The following is a 22,691-nucleotide window of genomic DNA, read 5'->3' as shown; positions in this document are numbered from 1 at the left end:
AGGATTGCCAGGTGAAATGTATGACTTTAATCTTCTTCATTTCTTTTGGTAAGGCTGAGACCATGGGAAGAACATTTAAAATGCATATTCATTTTATGTAGAAGTTCAAGAAGTTCACATTTAATATACATTTTCTTTGCATAGTCTTTATTTTTTTTTTATTTTTTTTTTCAACATTTATTTATTTTTGGGACAGAGAGAGACAGAGCATGAACGGGGGAGGGGCAGAGAGAGAGGGAGACACAGAATCGGAAACAGGCGCCAGGCTCTGAGCCATCAGCCCAGAGCCCGACGCGGGGCTTGAACTCACGGATCGCGAGATCGTGACCTGAGCTGAAGTCAGACGCTTAACCGACTGTGCCACCCAGGCGCCCCATCTTTGCATAGTCTTTATATGCAGAGCTGATTCCTAGTACTTTCAGTCCTCATACCATCTATTGTTATAACATCTGTACCTGGGTAAGGAAACAGCTTAGAACTGATATATTACTGTAAATCAATAGGGGAAGTGGAGGTCGTTGTGAAATAGGATTCAAATTGAGTAGGTACTGGGAAAACTAAAGTTCAGAATACTCAGTTTGGGGAGGGGGAAAGATCATAGTTGCATAGTAAATTATGCAGAGTCCATCTCTAATTTATTTTTCTGCTTTACATCCAATTACCAGTGATATTTTCCTCCCTTACATGCGTTTACTTTAATATCTACCCTAATGTGTGTGTACCTGTCCTTGAAAATATATTTACCCATGTAAAATATGTAGCAAACTGAAACGTAGAAATACACACACACACAGACATACAACATAGTACACAAAGTATTACTGAACAACCTAATGTATTAAAAGAAAATCCAAAATACTTAGTAACTACTGTCCAGACCAATACAGGGAATATTATTAACACCACAGAAATCTGTACTGTGCTTCATCTCAATTTTTACCTCCTACAGAGATAATTACTATGTGACTTCTATTAACATTGATTGGGTTTTCTTGAGTTTTTTTTGAAATTTAAAGAAGTTGGATCTTCCTGTGTTTAATTTTTCTTATCTGGTTTCTCTCATTCAACATTGCAGTTATGAGGTTCACCTTTGTTATATACAGCAACATTTTGTTCTTTTTCATTTCTGAATAGTATTCTAGCATATAAATTTATTTATTGAATCTAGTTGTTTCAATTTTTGTCTGCTGCGAATAATGCTGCTAGGAACATTCTTGTACTTGGATGTAGTCATTTCAGTTTAAAAGTTAGCAATGGTTGGAATTGCAGGGCCATAGCTTAGGTCTATGTTCTGCTTTAGTAGATACTGTCAGTTTTTCAAAATGTTTGTACCAATATAAAGACCAAAAGCAGTGCTTAAGACTTTCTGTTGCCCCACATTCTTATCAACATTAGGTATTGTCAAAAAAATTTTGGTTTTGTCTTCATTGACCCTTTTAAGCCTTTCAGTGGTTGTGTAGAACTGTCCTGTGGGTGGTTTTAATTTGCATTTTGTAAAGACTGCTGCTGCTAAGCTCCTTTCATATGATCATTAGCCACTGGGATATTATATCTTTCTCAGTGATGTGTCTCTACAATCCTTTTGTCCATTTTAAATTGGAATGTGTCTTTAAAAATTTATTTGTCTTCACATATTTTTGGATGCAATTCCTATGCCAGAAATAAGCATTGCAAATATATTCTCTAACTCTTGCTCTGTGGCTTGCCTTTTTTTTACTTTCTTGTATCATTTGTGATTTGTACTTTTCTCTCCCTTTTGTTTTCTTGTCAATGTTGTCAGAAATTATCATTAACATAATCCTATCAAAAAATTATTTTAGATTTGTTGGGCTTTTCTTTTTTACTCCAGATTTTTTTTATCTTATTAATTAATTTTTCTGTCATTTTTTTTTTCTTCACATTCTTTGGGTTGAATTTCCTTTTTATTTTCTAACATTCTGCAATAAATAGTGAGATCACTTTTCCCCATTCTTTTCTATTCAAATACGTGCATAGAAGTCCCTATATTCTCTAAGCACATTTTAAGCTGTATTTCATAGATTTTATCTCTGTTTTATAGTGTTATCATTTTCATTCAGTTTACACTTTTTTCCTAATTTCTGTTGAGATTTCTTCTGTGACCCATTGGCTATTTAGGCAGGTTTTGCTTAGTTTTCTAACAGTAGAGTTTTTCAGAAAGTATTTTCCACTACTTTCTTGCTTAATGCCTCTATGGTTAGGGAACAAACCGAATTATTTCTGTCCTTTGAAGTATTTTGAAACTTGTTTATGGGCACCTTATAGTCAGTTTTACTAAATATTTTATATTCACTTGAAATAATACTATGTATGGAATTTGATAATTAGCTCAGACCTATTAATTCATTTAGATTTTGTGGGTTTTTTATTGAGCTTTGTCTACTCCTATCAGATATGAGAAAGCCTGGGAAAAAGTTCCTTCAGTGATGTGAATTTCTCTATTTCTCATCTAACTCTTTCGATTTAGGTTTTATATAACTCAAAGCTATATTAATGAGCACATACAAATTTAGAAATTTGTCTTCCTGATACAATTACAAATTTATCATTTTATGATACCCTTTATTGTCTTTCCTGATGCCTTTTTGTCTGAATTAAAAATCTACTTATCTAATATATGTATATCAGAAAAATAAATATTATAGCCCTCTTCTGGATGGTGTACAGGAGGTGCATTTACTCTACTTTGATGTTTTCTGTCTTTTAAAATTTTATCTCTTGTAACTGCCATAGAGTTGGGGCATTGGGTTTGTATCTTTTCTCCAGTCTGACAATCTTTTACCCCTTTTTAATAGCAGTATTTAGTTCATTTTGGTTAATGTAATTACTGATATCTTTGGGTTATTATCCTCCAAATTATCATTTGTATTCTATTGGACCACCTGTTTCTTCTTTCTATTTTTTCTTTTATCTTTTAGCTTTTATTAGTTTTTTCATATTTGCTAACTTCTTGGATACACATTTTTTTTTTCTACTCTTTGTTCAGAGTTTCTCTGGACAACAAATTATTCCTTTTACCATTTCTCAGGTTTTAAAACATTGGAACTCAACTTATTTTCTCTTACCCTCTGAATTAATGTTAGCCCTATATCCAGTTATACAATATTTTAGATAACACAGTACATTTTTACTGTTTTGAGCAGTTAATATTATTCATTTATACTTAGACATATATTGACCCTTTTCCATGTTCTTTATTTTGATTGCCATTTCTGTTTTGGTCGGTGATCATTTTCTCTCATTTAGTTAGCATTTGCTGTTAATTAATTCTCTCAGCTTCTACTTTCCTAGAAATTTCTTTCATTCACCTTGACTTTTGCTGATATAAAATTCTAGATTGACAACTATTCCTTTTTATCAGTTTAGAGTTATTGTCTTCAGACCTGTCATCTCTAATGGGATATCAGATGAGTCGTTTTGTTGTTTTTTGAAGATAATATATTGTATTTTCTGACTGTTTTCAAATTTTCTCTTTGTCTTTTGTTTTTAGTCATTTCACTGTGATGCACTATGTGGTTTTCTTTATATTCCCATTGCTTGGAGTTCTCAATGCTTTTTAAATATATGAATTGATATTTTTCTTTGGGTTGGGAAATTCCATTATTTTCTTTTCAAACCTGACTTCTACCTAAGTTGCCAGATTACAATCATGTTATTACCTTTTATCATGTCCCATGTATCTCTGAAGCCATTTTCTGTATTTTCCACACCTTTAGTGCTCTGTTCTCTAGTATGGATATTACCTATAGACTGTTCTTCTGGTTCATTAGTTATCTATACTTTATTTAATCTTCTCTTCATTTATATCTATCCATTTCTTACTTTCAAAAACTATATTTTTCCATTCTAGAATGTTATTCTGCGTCTTATAAATTCTAGTTCTCTAGTATTTTATCATCTCTTTTATCAAAATATTAATTACCATTATATCACTAATCTATGGACCTTTTTTTAATTGTGCATATTCTCCTTGGTTTAGTTTCTCATTAGGCCTGATATTTTTTATTAAATGATGGGCATTGTATATGAAAAGTTGTAGTAGCTCTAGATGATATTATCTTCTTCAGCTTGGGTTTGGTTGGCTACCTTTGTGGGGAAATACATCACATTAATCCATTTAGGAATTAAACTAAATGGAGCCTGGGTCCTAATTCTGTAGGGCTCATTCTTCCCCTGATTTATCCTCTCTTCTTGATGTAGTTCTTTAGTGCTTCCAACTGAAGCCTATAGTGATTACTAAGGATCTTTCACACTGATGAATAGTAAGGCATAATTTTTGTTCCCTCAGCCGCATGAGTCAACTGAAACCATAATTTTGTTTTTCAGTGCCTTTTTGTTTAGCTTCTAAGACTCTTGCCTGCAAAGTTGAAGAACTGAGCATGTGTCTTGGGTGTAAAATCACTCAGTGCAGGAGCTATCTCTGTACCTCCTTCCTTTCCAGGATCCCAGCCACTTCTTTCCTCACTGTCTAGGATTTTCCTAACTCCAATTATTGCCTCTCCAGTCCTGTGAGATTGCCAAAAAATCTGTTTGTTTTTCTGTTTCGTAGCTCAGCTTCTTACCGATTTTTAAGAATCAGCCAATTTTCCTGAGAGGAAAAGTGACTTGCAGAATATCAGCTCATCTCTCTGCTGTTTCACTTATATCTTGGCCCTTGAAGCCTTAGTTGTTTCATCAATTCGTAAATGCTTTAAAACAAATTTTTAAAACAGATTTTACGTGGATTTTCTAATTATTCTTGGCAGGTCTGCCACAAATGAATCCACTAGAACCTGAATAAAATCTGTGTATTTTTTTTTTTGAAAATGTGCAGTGATATTTTTTATGTGTATGTGTTTATTTTGCATCAACGATATTTTTATGTAACTTGTTTATTCAATATTTTACAAGATATATATGTATATATATGTATAGTTTGTATATGTGTGTATGTGTATGTGTATATGTATATATGTATATATGTAGTTAGTATAGTTTGTTGTTTTTAACTCCAGGATAATATCACATAATTTGCTTTCAACACAAATTATGTATTCATCTACATTGTGCTGGACATTCACATGTTGCCTTTAACTCATTGCTACCAAGGACCATTTTATTGTGTATAATAATATACATATCACCTCATGGTCCCGAGTGATAATTTCTTTGTGATGTATATGTGCTAACGAGGGAATAGTGGAATGAATGTTTATACACATATAATTATTTACTTCTTTAAATGCTGTTCTAATATAGCATCTTCAAAAATTATTTGTGTTGATGTTTAAGTCAATATCTTTTAATAAAATATTATATAGATTTTAATATCATCTCACTTTTTGAAAAATTCTTAGTAACACTGCATTACATATTTGAGAAAATTTCCCTGCTTTCCAAGAATTTGTATGCTTTAAAAATTAATTGTTTATGGTTTACAAAGACACTGTCAGTAACACTGCCCCACCCTAGATAAGTGGTCTAAACCTGTAATTATGATGATCTGTAAGTGGCTGAAAGAAATTATTACGTCTATTAAAAAGTAATGTTTCAGTTTATTTTTCTTCACCACTTACCATAGTTTTGCATTATGTATTTAATGATAAGTTATTTGGAGGATAAGCCTTAAAAACTTTTATTGTCAGTATATTCTTTTACCTATATAAATTGCATATTTTCTTCCGTTTGATATGTTTTCTTGACTTTTTAACTTTAATTTTTCATCTCCATATTTTTAATAAATCATGATACATTCTATTATTTTAATTTTGTAGTCATTGTTTGGTACTTTCACTGTAAGCAGTATATTGTTAAACTTTATTTTTTAAACATATTATGAAACCATTTATCTTGGAGTTTGTAAATCTTTTTGCTTACTTAGATAATTACATTTTAATTATTTTGTCTTTTTTTATATCGCTTATAGTCATTTCAATTTTTCCCTTGCTGTCTGTTCTGTGTTATAGCTATTTTATGGTAGCTATAAATAAGTCCAATGATTTATTAGACATTAATCTTTGTCAATTGTACCAGTGTTTATTTTTATATTTTAAAAAATAACATTAATTATTAAGTAATAAAATATTTGTTAAATCTCCAGTATTTCAGTTGAAAATTTTAGTATAATCTTGCTGATCCCAGACTTCCCAAAAAACATAAAGTATCCCAATTTTTATTGTTATTGGAAGGCTAAGAGAAGTCTCATTAAGAATAGATTGGAAGACCGAGGATAGATGTGTTGTAAGGAGCTAACAAGAAATAGCTTCAAGGTAAACTGAAACAGGACAAGCTTCTAAAATGGCTCCAGTTTGGGGTGCCTGGGTGACTCAGTCCATTAACTGTCTAACTTTGGTTCAGGTCATGATCTCATGGCTCCTGCTGTAAGCACAGCGTTGGCTTTGGCTCCCCTGCTTCCCTCTCTCTCTGTCCCTCTCCTGCCTTTTACGCACACATACTCTCTCTTTCTCAAAATAATAAACATTAAAAATAATAAAAAAAATAAAATAACATGGCTACAGGTCAAATTCTTATTAGAGGACCAAGATCCAAGGGCTAGAGATGTCATTTAAAAGATTACAACTTAAAAACAAGCCTGGAATGTAAAAATAAAATGAGGTCAGGAGGCATGAAAAAATTGATGCAAAGAAGATCATGAACAAATGGGAACCTTGTGGATTATTTGGAGTGAGCATTGGTGGAGACCTTTGATGTATCTTTATGAGAATTGTTGGTGTATAGCCAATAATATGTCAAGCTGACTTAAAGGATTTCAGTAGAGATAGTGTTATAAGAATTTAAATTAGAATGAATCCTTGAGTAACTGGAAAGTCAGAAACTTTGTAGTATAAATGAAACTTTAACTGACTCTTAAAGGAGAGGGAAGATGTGGACAAACATAGGAAATGGAAGAATGCAATCTGACACAATAATAATTAATCTATAATTATGAAGAGAAGGGTCAATAAGGACAGACTGAATATCTTTGGAATATTGTTGGCCACTCTTTTTTTTTTAAGTTTTAATTTTAATTCTAGTTAGTTAACATACAGTGTTATATTAGTTCCAAATATATGATATAATGATTCAACAATTCCATACATCACTCAGTACTCATCATGAGAGTGCACTTCTTAATCCCCATCACATATTTAACCCATCCCCCCCCCCACCTCCCCTCTGGTAACCATCAGTTTGTTCTCTATGGTTAACAATCTGTTTTCTTGGTTTCTCTTTCTCTCTCTTCCCTTTGCTCTTTTCTTTTATTTCTTAAATTCCATATGAGTGAAATCATAGATATTTGTCTTTCTCTGACTATTTCATTCACAATTATACTCTCTAGCTCCATCCATATCATTGCTAATGGCAAGATTTCATTCTTTTCGTGCCCAAATAATATTGAATTGTGTATATATATATATATATATATATATATATATATATATATATATTACATCTTCTCTATTTGTTCATCATTTGATGAAACCTTGGGTTGCTTCCTTATCTTAGCTATTGTAAATAATGCTGCTATAAACATAGGGTGTGTGTATCCCTTTGAATTAGTGTTTTTGTATTCTTTGGGTAAATATCAGTAGTGTGATTGCTGGATCATAGGGTAGTTCTATTTTTAACTTTTTGAGGAACTCCGTATTTGTTTTCCACAGTGGCTGCACCAGTTTGCATTCCCACCAACAGTGCAAGAGGATTCCTTTTTCTCCATACCCTCATCAACACCTGTTGTTTCTTGTGTTGTTGATTTTAGTTTTTATTCCATTTCCCTGATGGTAAATGATGATGAGTACCTTTTCATGTGTCTGTTGGTCATCAATATGTCTTTGCAGAAATGTCTGTTCATGTCTTCTGCCCATTTTTAATTGGATTATTTGGTTTTGGGTGTTGAGTTTTATGAGTTCTTTATATATTTTGTATATTAACCCTTTATTGGATATGCAATTGCAAATATCTTCTCCCATTCTATAGATTGCCTTTTAGTTTTGTTGATTGTTTCCTTCACTGTGCAGAAACTTTTTATTTTGATGTAATTTATTTTTGCTTTTGTTTCCCTTGCCCAAGAAAAAAAGTTCCCATGGCCAATGTCAGAGAAATTACTGCCTGTGCTCTCTTCTAGAATTTTTATGGTTTCAGGTCTCCCATTTAAGTCCTTAATCCATTTTGGACTTTTTTTGTGTGTATGGTGAAAGAAAGTGGTGCTGCTGACCAATCTTGTAGGTCATGTAGCAGGCAAATGAAATATAAACATAATTATCATCTATTTTTCCCAGTTCTAGAGGAAAAGCTGCCCATCTGTCCTGTAGTTTATAAGCTCCATTAGGGTAGGTATTGTTTTTATCATCTTGACCAATATAAACCCCCTACTTACCAAAAACCTAAGAGTTAGTACATGTTTAATAATTGTGTGTTGAACGAAAGAAGAAAGGAAGGAAGACGATAAGCTTTTTTGTGGTTGGGGTAATGAGTTTTTCACTCATTAGCCATCACAGCCTAATTTAGTTTGTCACAGAGTAAATGCTGAATACGTTGAAGAAAAACAAATGTAGAAATGGTGCATAGTGAAGGGATTTTTGTGATACCAAATGGGAAAGCATTTGTCTTGCAAGGTTTCGAGTTGGGTATGCTTGTAATAGAAATATTTTCCATTAACATCAGAGCCAGCATTCTTAATAGAATGATATGGAACATTACAACAATTATCCATTATCCATTATCAGATACTTCACTCTACTCCACCCACATACCAGTAAAATGTCTTGGTATTACTAATCTGTGCATTACTAAAGATTGCTGAAGATCACTGTAACATTTTCAAAACCTTTTGAAATTTTCTTTTGCCTAACAGAAGATCCTAAACACATCCAACAATACTATTTTTAAGAAACCAGAGTAAATATAGATTAAACTATATAATTAATAAACTATATAAATAAACTTTGTCAATCTATGTATTAAGTAAAATTATTTTAAATGAATAAAATGGATGGAAACAATCAGATAATGAATCATCAATAGTCTTCAACTGGATTTCTTAAAACCAAACTGAACTGAAATGTTCTGTTTTTTTCTCAAGTATGTATAGATATTTGTAATTGAAATCTGAAATAAAGTAGGGTAAATACTGAACCATTTCAACAGTGAAAGAATCATTCTGAAGTAAACACTGCCACTTGTAAAGAATGGTCTACGTTTCCCAGGGTGGGAACTTGTTTGAGGCTGTGTGTTTTGGGTGGCAAAAAGGTGGTTACCTAGCAACAACCCCTCCTCCCAAGCCTATGCTGCTAGAATGGTATTGTTCACGTCAGCGAATTGATTACTTGTTTGCTGAATCTAAAGAGAACAATGTAATAATGTGGTAGGGTATGAATTTCAATCATAAGAAACTCAGGTTTGTCCTCTGTGTTGGACCAGTTTCTCACTCCTCATCTGGTGCTGGTAGAAGCTGTCTAAAGAGATTGGATAATAAATAACATACTATTCATCAAGAGAAAATGAGGGAAACCTCTGACATTTTAATTAATAACATTTATTTCAGTTTGCTTTTAAAGCAAGCAATGAAACAGTTACTATATCCACAATAGCATTAGCTCTGGGCAAGATGTAATTTTATCACAATGTGTCCTTAGAAATGAGACAGCCCAGGGTGAGATAGGGTTCTATAGAAACAGAGTTTAAACAGTCTAGACAGGTTTTAGATGACAGCATCTTGCCACCTGAAGGTAAAATTAATGAGATACTAATTTATATAGAACATACAAATAAGGTAGTTATGTTTACAACAAATGAGTTTAACCATATGTTAGCAATAACTTAGCCAGGAAACACGTTTTAGTGAACCTCACACTATATATTTTGTTTACCTATGGTATGCATCGCAAATAAATACCACTGTCTCTTTCATCTAATGAATGTCTATTCCTAGGGACAATCCCACTAGGTGCAAGCATAACTGAAGAAGCAAGTAATCTGAATGAAGTGAAAAGATAAGGACACAAAATACAGGTTCTGCCAATAGAAAAAATTAAATACAGTAAATTGGTTTGTGTGTTTTCATAGCATGACAATATAAGGTTTTAAAAAATCTGTTGGGAGAATTTTAAAATGCCAACTATGTGGGAACAGTAGAAAGGGAAAGAAAAGGACTTTGGTTCATAAAATTTTCCATGATGCAAAAGACTGAAGCTAATTTTTCCCAAGACACAGTCCTGACACTCAGAGCGACTGCTCGCCAATGTGCAGGAAGCTGTCACTTGTATAGTAGCTTTCTGAGAGTCACCCAATGCCCCTTCCTCCCCCATTCCAGTATATACTAAATGTCATTTGCTCCTAAGCTCCAGAGCAAAGGAATTCTTTGTGGAGCAATAATTGATAGTTGGAGTTACAGTCTGAGTTCTCTCCTTTGGAAAATTTCTTAACATTTTTAAAAGGCACACTCTTCTGATTAAAATTAATCAGAATCTGACACCATATATTGCCCAGTTCCTCAACCCCAGAAATATCATCAGTTTAGAAAAAAAAAAAATGTTTCCTTTGAAAATAACCAATAATTATCATATCATTCACTTTCAATTTCAGTCTGATTCTTGTAACTATTTTGCACAATCCTATTAGAAGTCAGGGGTTTTAACCAGAAATGTCATTCCAGGAGCAGTCTCATTATATGCAAAAGTCATAACCGAGAGTGAGTCTGAATACAGAAGGGATTATTCCCATCTGTTCCTAAGTACTTTAACTGGTCAAATGTCAGATATTAAAGGGGAGAGAGCTGACAGACAGATGGAGCAACAGCATCAGCAAAATGTTTAGACTATTTATTAGGAAATAAGTGATTATAGTGGGAAAACTGTTGTCTTATTTCAAATGGATCAATGTGCGGTGGATCTTTTCTAACGAAAATATATCAAAGAAAATTTTAGAAAGCAAGAAAACATATTCTTGCATGTCACAGTGTTCATATGATGCAGAGATTTCTCTCTTCTCACTCTTACCCGAAATCATCTCTGTAAATTGCATTATTCTGATAACTCGCAGGCACATTTTTACTGAGCTAAATGATCAGGAGATTTTCTATTAAGAACTGACACGAATGAGTTTGGGGGCTCATCTCCATGTGTTGTGAGCCCCCACAGAATAGCAAAGCTAATCTCCAGTAGTCCAACAGTTAAAATAATTGATGAGTATGTGTTGAATCCTCAGGAGAGACGGGAGGAAGAAAGAAGGAAAGGGAGAGGAGAGGATTGGAGGGCGGAGGGGAGGAGGGCAGGTGCTGATTTCAACCCTGTAGCGTCAGGATTGCGTCAATTCGGGTTTCAGCCACGTCTAGAGTCTCAGAGACGAGCTTCTCAGAAGAGCCAAAACAGGAACAGGGGTGGCAAATCACTGTGCGAGGGCGAGTGGACCACCCCCTCCCCCCTTTGCCTCCTCCCGGTTCCAGGCGCAGGTCCCCTGGGCTCTGCGCTGTTGTTTTCAGCACTCGGGAAAGCCGGCGCTTCAGATCCAGGCAAGTGAATCAAGCCAGGGAGTTTTCCGTTCAGCACCTCGGACAGAACACGCAGCAAAAAATGGCTCCGATCACTACCAGCCGGGAAGAATTTGGTAAGCAAGTTACTCAACTTGTAACTGCGGTTGTTTCTTGAATACTCCGGGGTGGGCTGTGTTGTTGTTGTTGTTATTTTTATTTTTCCATGGGATTTTGGATATAGATCTCCTAGGTAGTTAATCTGAAAAGAAAATGAGAACTGTAAAGAGGCAATCGTGGCTTATCTGTTGTTTCTCCCTTCCTCCCTATCTTTCTCCTCAAAAAAATTGCCGTCTGCCAGGGAGATTTTACATCCAAGAAGTTCCTAAATGTTCGGGTAGCTCTGTAAATTGCAGCACGCGCTGAGTAAAGGAAAGGGGGTCTGTTGTTTGCAGTTGGTTTCATTAATTCTGTAGGTGATTTTTATTTGTAAGTAAATCTGTATTTAACTTACCAGGAGAAGCCAATGTTTCTGTGATTACATAAGGGTTTGATCTCGGTATAAAACAACTTATATGTTGAGGGTTTGGAATGTATATTTTATTATAGCGTGTACCATAAGGTTGTTTTTCTCTGCTATGTTTTTCTTGTAATTCTTGAAATATGTTGCTAGTGAAAAACACAGAATCCTATGATGCTAGGGTGTTAGAGTGGTATTTGAAATGAACTAGCTTGGCCCATTGCATTTCACAGGTGAGGTAACCAGAGCCCAGAGAGATGAGGGACGTATTTCAGGTCAAACAGTTAATGAAAAGCTTTTGGAAAGTAGAATTAGGACTCCTATTTTCCAGTTCAATTTCCCTTTTCCTATACCAAATTTTTGGCATCATTGCTCTCCTTCTCTCTTTCAGTAAATAAAAACAGATGTACTTCAAATTAAAAAGTAGTATTTTAGGTCACATTATATTCCAAAGATAAGAGGTAGAGTTTTACTTACTTCACAAGTATTCAAAAAAATCAAGAAATTTTATAGAAGTTTGTGAATAAGGAATGATATCTATGAGTCCATGATAATTGTTATTTAACTGAGTGAAATGACTGAGGTCTTTGCTCTCAGAAGCTTAAAATCTCATTGGTAGAGAACATACAAGGAGTAGGTGAGTCTTTCCATGATTTAGTGAATATTTTGCCTTGTGACTTACGTATGAAATAGGGACAATCTGTGACATTATATTCAGAAATGAGTTTCCTTTACAGGCTTCCATTTGGGTGATTGATTTATATTATTATGATGTGTATTCCCAATTTCTGATTTGAAAATAAGAAATTTTCTAATACTGAGGCATTTTCAGAGATTGTGCTGGTAAAAAATATGTTTCAGCTTGGGCCATTGGTCTGTTTAAGAAAAAAAAAAAAAAGAAGGATCATTTTCTATTGCTTTTATTGTTCTCCTAGCATTGGCTAAAGAATTGCCTTAGTTCATGACTTTGGTTCTGCTCCCTGGCCTTGGATTATTAGAGTCCAGGAGTGGATTCTCCCCTGCCACCCCCCCCCACCCCCTCCACACACAAAGACTTGAATAGAAGAAAAAAACTGAAAAGCTGATACTAAGTTTAGCTGATTATCTTTAGCTCTTGTTTGATTCTTTTTCTGTAGCATTTGCTGCGTTTTCTACTTGGGGAATTCAAAGGTTTATTTTTCATCTCTACATGATTCAGTTTCTTGATATAATTAAACTATAGAATTTTTATTATTGTTTTTTAATATTGTTATATATGTCTTCTCTTATTTGTCATTGCTGGTTCTTATATTCTTTGAGTTCAGTTTTGAAATTGTGAAGTAGGTAGGCAGAAGATTTGGGGGGTGGGGGAGGGGAGTAACAAAAGATTGTTCTTTCAGGGGTTATTCAAACAAGGCTTAACCCTTTTCTAACTGGGACTTTTAACTTTATTATTCACTATTTGGGATAAAAATAGATAAGAATGAAACTAAATGCAGATAATACTACATTAGTTATATTCACTATGACTATATTAAACATTGACTCAATTGATGCACTGTGTCCAGATATAGCAATACTGCTTTTACTTACACACTGTTACTAATCATTTGTTGGAGAAATATGCTTACATATGGCACATGATAATCTTCATGCATAATCAGTATTACCTAATGTCAGTAATTTAATGTGCCCTCATTCAAGAAAGAATGCCAAATTCAATTTGATTACCATTTGCCATGTGGAAATATGCTAGAAAAAATCAGTTATGGATAAAATTGAACTCTAAATTATCTATTCTCACTCTTTACATGTTAAGGAACGATGATTCATTCATAACCATTGTTTTGTTTTTATCCTACTTAGGTGTAATTAATTTGTTCTTTGGGTAATTCAGTGTTTGAGAAATTATGAATCTGTATCCAAGGAGTTTGTAGTGTTAAAAGTTATATAATATTAATATCCTGTTGTTCATCTTTTTTGTTCTTTTTTTCCTAATATATGTAACATTTCTCTTATCATAATTGGGATGGAAATTATTGATAAGTTTGTGACAATAGCAGATAATGTTCCTCCATTTCTTAAAATTATTGGAACCACTGAGCCCTTAGATGTTTGCTTCTTGAATCCGGGATAAATAAAGAACTACTAAGAATAAAAAAATCTCCCAGTATTTCAAAAATGTGTATTTAGAGCTCCATAATCAGTAAAAATTGATGCTTCTGGAAAGCCTCAAAATGTCAAGAAAACATAATGAAATTAGTACTGACCTACCATGCTGTAGTTGACTCATGTTATCTGAGAAAACAAAGGTAGGTCAGGGTCATTTAGCATCCCCCATCCCGACCTAGGCCCTGTTTCATCTTTTCTTTTTATTTATGAAAAAAACTGAAATGAAGAAGTTTCTGTCATACAGTATTTTTTTCGGCATGTCACACAGTGGATGTGTTTATTCCTGAAGGTGACATGAAATGTGTACATAACTCATACCCAGAAGAGTTGGAAAGTAATCCAATCTGTGCAGCATACAGCATTTGCCAGCTCCAGTATGCTTTTCAAATAGGCTCATGTCTCCAACTCTGCTCCTTTAATGTATGTTATTGGTCATTTGATTTTTCAGATGAAATCCCCACAGTGGTGGGGATCTTCAGTGCATTTGGCCTGGTCTTCACAGTCTCTCTGTTTGCATGGATCTGCTGTCAGAGAAAATCATCCAAGTCTAACAAGACTCCTCCATATAAGTTTGTGCATGTACTAAAAGGAGTTGATATTTATCCTGAAAACCTAAGTAGCAAGAAGAAGTTTGGAGCAGATGACAAAAATGAAGTAAAGAATAAGCCAGCTGTGCCAAAGAATTCATTACATCTCGACCTTGAGAAGAGAGATCTCAATGGCAATTTTCCCAAAACAAACCTCAAAGCTAGTAGCCCTTCTGATCTGGAGAGTGTGACCCCAAAGCTCTTTTCAGAAGGGGAGAAAGAAGCCATTTCCCCTGATAGCTTAAAGTCCAGCACTTCCCTTACTTCAGAAGAGAAACAGGAGAAGCTGGGAACCCTCTTCTTCTCCTTAGAGTACAACTTTGAGAAGAAAGCATTTGTGGTAAATATCAAGGAAGCCCGTGGCTTGCCAGCCATGGATGAGCAGTCGATGACCTCTGACCCATATATCAAAATGACGATCCTCCCAGAGAAGAAGCATAAAGTGAAAACCAGAGTTCTGAGAAAGACCTTGGACCCAGCTTTTGATGAGACCTTTACATTCTATGGGATCCTCTATACTCAGATCCAAGAGTTGGCCTTGCACTTCACAATCTTGAGTTTCGACAGGTTTTCAAGAGATGATATCATTGGAGAAGTCCTTATTCCTCTTGCAGGAATTGAATTATCTGATGGAAAAATGTTAATGAACAGAGAGATCATCAAGAGAAATGTTAGGGTAATTCATTTTTAGTGCTTAAAGTATTTATAAACATTCTTTTATTCAGCTTCTTTGTATCTAGGGGATTTTCATTAAAATGATAAGTTTTATACATATCATCTTTACCATGTTTAATTATTATTAATCATAATCAAATGGGGAGCAAGGGAATAGAGGAGATGAAAGAAAATTTAACCCACAGCTGAAATGTTTAAAGTATTTTAATTATATCAAATAAATAGGCATCCTTTGTGGATATTTAAAGAATACTTATATAAATATTTTTGTTAATTTCTATCTTAAGTATTTTGACTGCCACTTAAACTAAAATGCAGGCAAATATTTCTTATAAGCAAGTTAACAAAGATGTTTCATAATTGAATTTGAAATTGAAATTGAAATATAAAATTAAATCAATTTGTCCTGAGGATTTGGAAGTTATATTGACTTTTCACGGAATTGCTTTTCAAGGAGGAGACATCACATCATATTGAATTATAAATGTCCATGACTATGTTGTATGACAAGAAGTGAGTTACTCTGCCTTTGTAGGTATACTGCTTTGGTAGTTCTGAGACTATTATAAGATATCAAATTAATACTATTTCCCCTTTAAATATAGAACTTAATTGATTTAAACTATAATATTTTAGAAAGATTCTGTAGAATACTGTAAAGCTCACCTTTATTTCTTTGTTGAAATTAATGAAAAGTCAGAGTTCAGAAACGCTAAGTAGCTTGTTTGAGACACTCAGATGTTTAGCAGCATAGTAGGAATAAATATCTATTCCTACTTGGACTGTTTATTCATATAATAACCCCATGTGCATATAGACTGAAGAGTTAGGAGCTCTGGCCAGCCATCATTCTTAGTTATAATCCAGCTCTGAGTTTTCATTTTGTTTCATCAGTTAAAACTTGTACTTTGAGTTCTTGGTCATCTTAGCTAATGTCTTTAAAGTGCAAATATAATCTAAGTAGTGTACAAAGAAGGATCTTATGATACTCTTCAAAAACAAAGTATTAAAAATTGAGTCAATTCCCTCCAAAACTTAATTCATTCCTTGGATTAAATGAGGACTTTGAGTGGGGGCTGAGGATAGAGAATTTTAATTCCATCAGCCCTGTGGGTCAGGAGAGTGGTGGCAGTCAGAATAAATTTCAGTTAGTCTGAATTCAAATTCCAGTAATGTCAGTGTTTTTTAAAAAATTGAAATCAAATCAAACTTAACATGAGTCATTTTGCCCTATACAGATCCTTTCAAATGAATAGACAATTTTCATTACTATTAGTAACTTCAGAAAGTAATTATTTAGTTAAAAAGCAAAAGTAAAAAAAAAAAATCCTCTGTAAAAGCTATACTCTAAATATCTTTAAACATTTCTAGTAATGGGTGTGGCTAACTCATTACAAATTTTAACAACCTGTAGTACCTAAAAACACCACAAGATGGCAGCCACCTGTTTTTAGAAAGTGGTAGCACTGCACAAAAGCTTGCAGTTACTCAGATTCCTTAGCATAGTAAAATAAAAATAAGTAGGAAAATTACATAAAACTAGCAATATTATATTGCTTTAAAATGTTGCTATAAGCACAAATTTCAAACCCAAGAAAAGAATGAGAATACTTATACCACATCTCTCTTTGTTTAGAAGTCTTCAGGACGGGGTGAGTTACTGATCTCTCTCTGCTATCAGTCCACTACAAATACTCTCACTGTGGTTGTTTTAAAAGCTCGACACCTGCCTAAATCTGATGTGTCTGGACTTTCAGGTAAGAATGCTTCTGAAAAATTTAGTGTCAGTGAACAGTACATTGGGCAAAATAGCATCTAATGTGAATTTGATTTGCCTTTTACTCATAGTTTCAAGTGATGTGATTGTTTTTCCCTGTTTCTCATTATGGAATAACGATGTGATTCAATGCCATTAGCAAGAAAAATAAAACTACATAGTTCTACCAACTAAGCCATTGCTAATACATGATAGATGTCTGATTGAGTGGGTTTGAAGCAGAAAACAGTGATAAATGCAGAGGTAAGAAGCCATCCAAAAATATAGCGATTGTTTGGGAGAAGAGTTCTTCATTTTAGTATTTTTAATGAGCCAACCTACACTTATTCTTCTGGTGTTCTTTTTATAATTTTTCCTTTAATTCCTTATGTATCTTCTTGAAGAATTAGCTCTTAGTTTTTGTGACTATTAAAAAAAATTCCGCATATCACATTGTGAAAAGAACACATGACCTATGGTTTGAAAGGATCGGAGTTCAAATCCTAACCCTTCCATTTTAGCATATAACCTTGGCTATGTTTCATAATCTCTACACAAACTAATAAGTAATGATACTTACCTTGAGAGAGATTGTGAGGACTAGAAAGATATACTTCATTAAATATCACCTAGTTGTATTATTATTTTTATATTATTATTGCTATTATTTAATAATGGCAGTTGAACACATTGTCTTAAATGTTTAGATTAGGAAGCTCAAATGAACTCATATGCTTCAACCAGAAAGAGGCAAAAAGAATATAATTAAATGTGTGAAAAAGTAGCATGATCCTAAAATCCACATATTAAAGGAAGATCAACTCTGAAAAACAGGAAGCAAACTCAGCAGGTGATTAAAGAAGCACAAAATTTAAAGCAAAAAGGACATTGCCATTGTGAATTCTAAATGCCTGTTCAACAGAAAAAGCAGAGAGGTAGAGAGGCTTATCCAAAGTCATACAACTCAGAAAGGTTAGGTCTTGTCTAATGTTTTTTTCTTCTATCCTATTTTCTGGAATGAGTTACAAGTAATCAGAGTGTGCCTCTGGAATATTTTGTTTTCTTCTCCTCTATATTATCTCATCTTCCTGCCATTGCACTTCTGTTCTCATCCTCTGGTTTAGAACAGTTTACTCTTTACATTCACATTCTTATTGTCAATTTGTTGACAATAGAGAAGCCAACCTATATCCATGTTTTCACTTTGTTCTGACTCATTTTCACTGCAATCTCATTTTATTGGCACGCAGTAACCTCCAAGGGCACCATTATATTGAAATCAACTCTCCAGCCAGGTTCTGCCAGTGTAACGTCTGTTGTTTACCCTTGCAGATCCCTACGTGAAAGTGAACCTGTACCATGCCAAAAAGAGAATCTCTAAAAAGAAGACTCATGTGAAGAAATGCACCCCTAATGCAGTGTTCAATGAACTGTTTGTCTTTGATATTCCTTGTGAGGGTCTTGAAGAGATAAGTGTTGAGTTTCTGGTTTTGGATTCTGAAAGGGGATCCAGAAATGAGGTGATAGGGCGGTTGGTCCTGGGAGCAACAGCAGAAGGAACCGGTGGAGAGCACTGGAAAGAGATCTGTGACTATCCCAGGAGACAAATTGCCAAGTGGCATATGCTCTGTGATGGGTAGCATCCTAGACATGATGAGTTGGAACTTAATGATTTTTACTAGGCAAGGAACAATTTCCTTTCTCTTTTTTTCTCTGATACATGATTGCAAGCTTGTGACAACAAGCTACTTTTTTTTTTTTTTTTTTTGGTTAGAAATGGATTGAATTAGCAAACCTGAAAGTAACTGTCAATGTGTATCATGATCATTTCCCCTGATATTAAAGAAGTTGGGTAGATTTTCATGAGATATTCAATCTCTGCTGCAGGTTACCAAAGTAGCCAAGCATTTTATGAATATTACAGTGCAATCCCAAGCTATTGATGTGGTTTAGAAGGTGGTGATCTCATGTCACTAGAAAGAAATGTGATTTTTAGGATTTAGAAATGAAAAGCATGCTTTCTCTTATGAAAATTCATCCATTTTTCTTCAGGTGGGGAAATTACTTTTTCTTTAAATCCAAAGATATTAAAGAAATGTTCTCTGGTTTGTTTTCATCCATTATGTCATGTGAAAATTGTCGTCTTGCATATAAAAGTATATGGTCCTTTCTCTTTAGTTTGTAATTATTTGATACAATTTTATTATACAAGGAGTAACTTGGTTTTCTTTCAAAAGGACAGTGAACAAGCTGAGAAATCATTTTATCAAAGGGCTGAGTTGAGAACACTGTGGCTGAAATATTATTTTTCTCTCTCCTAAGGTTATATGTGAGTCAAATGTTATAAAATATAATCTCACATAAGAACCATGGCCTTGAATTATCCACTGACTATCACAAACATCAGTGTGGTCTAAGCAAGCCCTGTTTACCTTTGTTAAATTGTGGAATTAGTTAGTGGTAAAGAAATAAACTTCAGTTAGAAATCCAGCTAGAAATGCAGCTTCCTGAAAGGAAATATGTATAGTATGCAAGTGTACATTCAAGTCTATCCCTTGTACGCAGAAAGGGCATGGCTAACTAAGTCTTTGTTTAGCATCTTCTTCCCCAGAAAAGACTAAGCTACTATTTGGAAAGAAACAAACAAGATTTAAGCTTTTTCCATTACTGGATAGAAAGCATCACTTAAACCAACAAAGTAATGACTAAACTATAGTTACACAGCGAGCCTAATATAATTTACACATGTTCACACAAAATGTATTTAGGCTGTCAAATTAGCACAACAGAGTATGTTTCACTATCTTTTCTAGGCTAATTTGCCTTGAGCTGTTGTCTGTGGAACAGTTTATAGACTTGTGTCTTGTATGGTTTTCCAGTGCCAGGGCTCTGAAATTCAATAAAAACCTGCTAGAGCAAAGTGGTGCCCTGTGATTACTTGAAAGAATGAACTTGAGATAATGTCACTATATCTGAGTTTTTAGAGAGTATGAGTGAAACTGGGTACAGTTGAATTATTAAATATGCAAGTTAGAAATAAAGTCTACTGAAAAATTTACATTTTGAGTCAGGTTTTGTGTCCGTACTTTAGCAGTTTTTGAGAATGTGTTTGATATCACAGTGTTTGTAAATTCTCTGACAATGCATTTTCAAAACAACTTATACATGCTTTTTATGACTATGCCTAATGTAAAGAAAATGTTTTACATTCCGTATGTACAAAGATTGAAGTCAACCTCTTTTTTGTGCTTTAAGATGACTTTGGGATTAAAAAAAATATTCCCCGATCATTGTCTTTATTACACCAGAAAGTCACCTCACAGCATTTCTATGAAAGCAACATGAAATGAATTGTAGTCAGTGCATGGTTTGGGGAAGTAAAATGGCCTTTTTATGTATGTATATTTGGTTAAATAGGCCATGGGATATAATATATTTTGGAGCTCTAAACAGTTGTGAGAAGTCAACTCTAAGTATCCTTCACAGAAACCAGAAGTTAATGGTTATACCAAGTAAAGTATAGTTGTTGGAGGGAGATTTTTTTAAGCAGAACAACAAAACCAACAACAAATACTTTTAAAATTACAATGAAATATTTGTAAATAGTTTTTAGTTTTTAAAATTTAAAGTGTTTTTGAGTGTGAAAAGTTGAGTATAACTGTAACTGCTTTTAAGGAAAGAAAGAAGGAAAACTAGAAAGGAATTGAAACAGGCAGGGACATATGTGATCCCATCATCTTCTGAAAATTATACTGTTTTATAATGTATTACAATATCAGTGTGAATATCTTGAATTCTGTTACAAATCCTGCGCTGTATTAAACATGTAAATTAATTGTTTGTCTGATTAGCCAATCCAACCACCCTAAAGGGGAGGTCTCCATGTTTGAAGAACTGTGTAACTCAGTAACTGACTTGTTCTGATGTTGTTACTCAATAGAAGTGATTTGGAAGGAAGCATGGTGTATGAGATGGTGTCTGTTCTTTCGTGCCAGCTCTGTATGATGTTTGTAAGACCATGTTTGTAAGACATGAATAAATTGCTGCTTTTGCCCAACCCATTTCAACTCAAACTTTCTGCCAATGGACTCTGTAATAAGACTTCTCTTATATCTTTCTAAGCTTTAAGGTTCCTGAATAGATCCCCTGGCATTGAACAGGGATCATCAGTGATTCCGCACCAAGGTGTTTAATGTGTCTTATTTTATTTTGTTTAATCCTTCATAACAATCATCTGGTACAATTATCATTATCCCTATTATACAGAAGCAAAACCTGAGACTCAAGGAGCTTAGGCATTTGGCTCCAGTGCACATGGATAGTAAATAAAAGATTTTCATGGCTTACCACACTCTTCCCTCTGTGCCACACCACACACTCCTCAAGGAGACTTCATCAACTAGCTCTGCTAGAACCTTAAAGGGGCATATGACCAAATTCATTTACTTTTCCTATATTCACTTTTCCATATTTTATTTATCTTTTTCAGTATTTTCTATCACCATTCTTTATTTCCTCTTTTTTTCTCTTTTATGATCTTTTTTTTTAATATTGATTTATTTATTTATTTTTTTTGTGAGAGAAAGAGAACACAGGCACGTGCATGTGAGTGGGGGAGGGAATCTTAAGCATGCTTTGTGCTGTCAGTGCAGAGCCTGACATAGGGGTCAACTTCATTAACCATGAAATATGACCTGAGTGGAAACCAAGAGTGAGACACTTAACCCACTAAGCCACCCAGAAATAAAATGCCCCCATCTTATTTCTCATTTTAATCTCTTTCATTACCTATTTTATATTACTGCCTTTTGTTTTCTTTTTCATTTTTCCCATATCCTTATATCCTTGCACTGGATTGATTTGGTTAGAAAAATGGTGTGGGAATGGAAGTCTTATTTCTTGTTAGAAAGGGGGAGAAAAAAAACCTCATTGATATCTGCAATGTTCTCATCAAACACCAGCTAAGGTGACTGGCAACTATGAGGTCCACCACTGGAGGATCAGCCATCATTTATAGCATCAGTCTATATCTAGAGGTGTTCTGTGTTAACACACTTGGAAAAATGGCTGTGTAAATGGAATGCAGCTAGAACTGCCATTTTATTTTTCTTGCAAATCATATCAACTGTGTTATGAAGTTGCACAGGTATGTCAAAAGAGTTAGTTAGCCATTATATTTAAGTATTCAAATATATTTTAGTTGTCAAAAGCAACCAGAGACACTGAGGAGATTTTCCAAGGGAATTAGTCATTAAGGAAATGCTAATTAAAACCACAATGAGATATGACTGCACATCTATTACAATGGTTGAAATTTAAAAGTTTGAACATGTCAAGTGTTAGTGAAGATTTAGAGGAACTAGGTCATTCCTAAACTGCTGGTGGGATGCAAAATGCAGAACTAGTTTGGGAAACAAGTAGTCTCTTAAAAGTAAACATACATCTACCCTATAACCCAGTCATTACACTTCTGAGTATTTAGTAAGAGAAATGAAGGAATATATTTACACAAGATTTGTACATGCATTCCCATAGCAG

General features: G+C 34.0%; 1 protein-coding gene across 3 annotated transcripts; it reads left to right on the top strand.

Moving 5' to 3' along the window:
- The first annotated feature begins 11,250 nt into the window (after positions 1-11,250).
- Positions 11,251-21,210, top strand: SYT4 (synaptotagmin 4). Of its 3 annotated transcripts, none has more exons than XM_045457599.1 (4): positions 11,251-11,601; positions 14,584-15,392; positions 17,034-17,154; positions 18,486-21,210. In XM_045457599.1, exons 1-4 carry the CDS (start codon positions 11,568-11,570, stop codon positions 18,791-18,793), a joined length of 1,272 nt encoding a protein of 423 aa, XP_045313555.1. In that variant the 5' UTR covers positions 11,251-11,567; the 3' UTR covers positions 18,794-21,210. The 3 variants fall into 3 exon arrangements, with proteins under 3 accessions (XP_045313555.1, XP_045313554.1, XP_045313552.1); XM_045457598.1 differs by having other exon boundaries at positions 14,584-15,398; positions 17,037-17,154; XM_045457596.1 differs by having other exon boundaries at positions 11,255-11,601; positions 14,584-15,398.
- The last annotated feature ends 1,481 nt before the right edge of the window (positions 21,211-22,691 follow it).

Source organism: Leopardus geoffroyi, chromosome D3 (genome assembly GCF_018350155.1).
Source record: "Leopardus geoffroyi isolate Oge1 chromosome D3, O.geoffroyi_Oge1_pat1.0, whole genome shotgun sequence".
NCBI classification, from domain to species: Eukaryota; Metazoa; Chordata; class Mammalia; order Carnivora; family Felidae; genus Leopardus; species Leopardus geoffroyi.
Note: the sequence above shows the minus strand (reverse complement) of the source record. Positions and strands in the feature narration are given on the sequence as shown.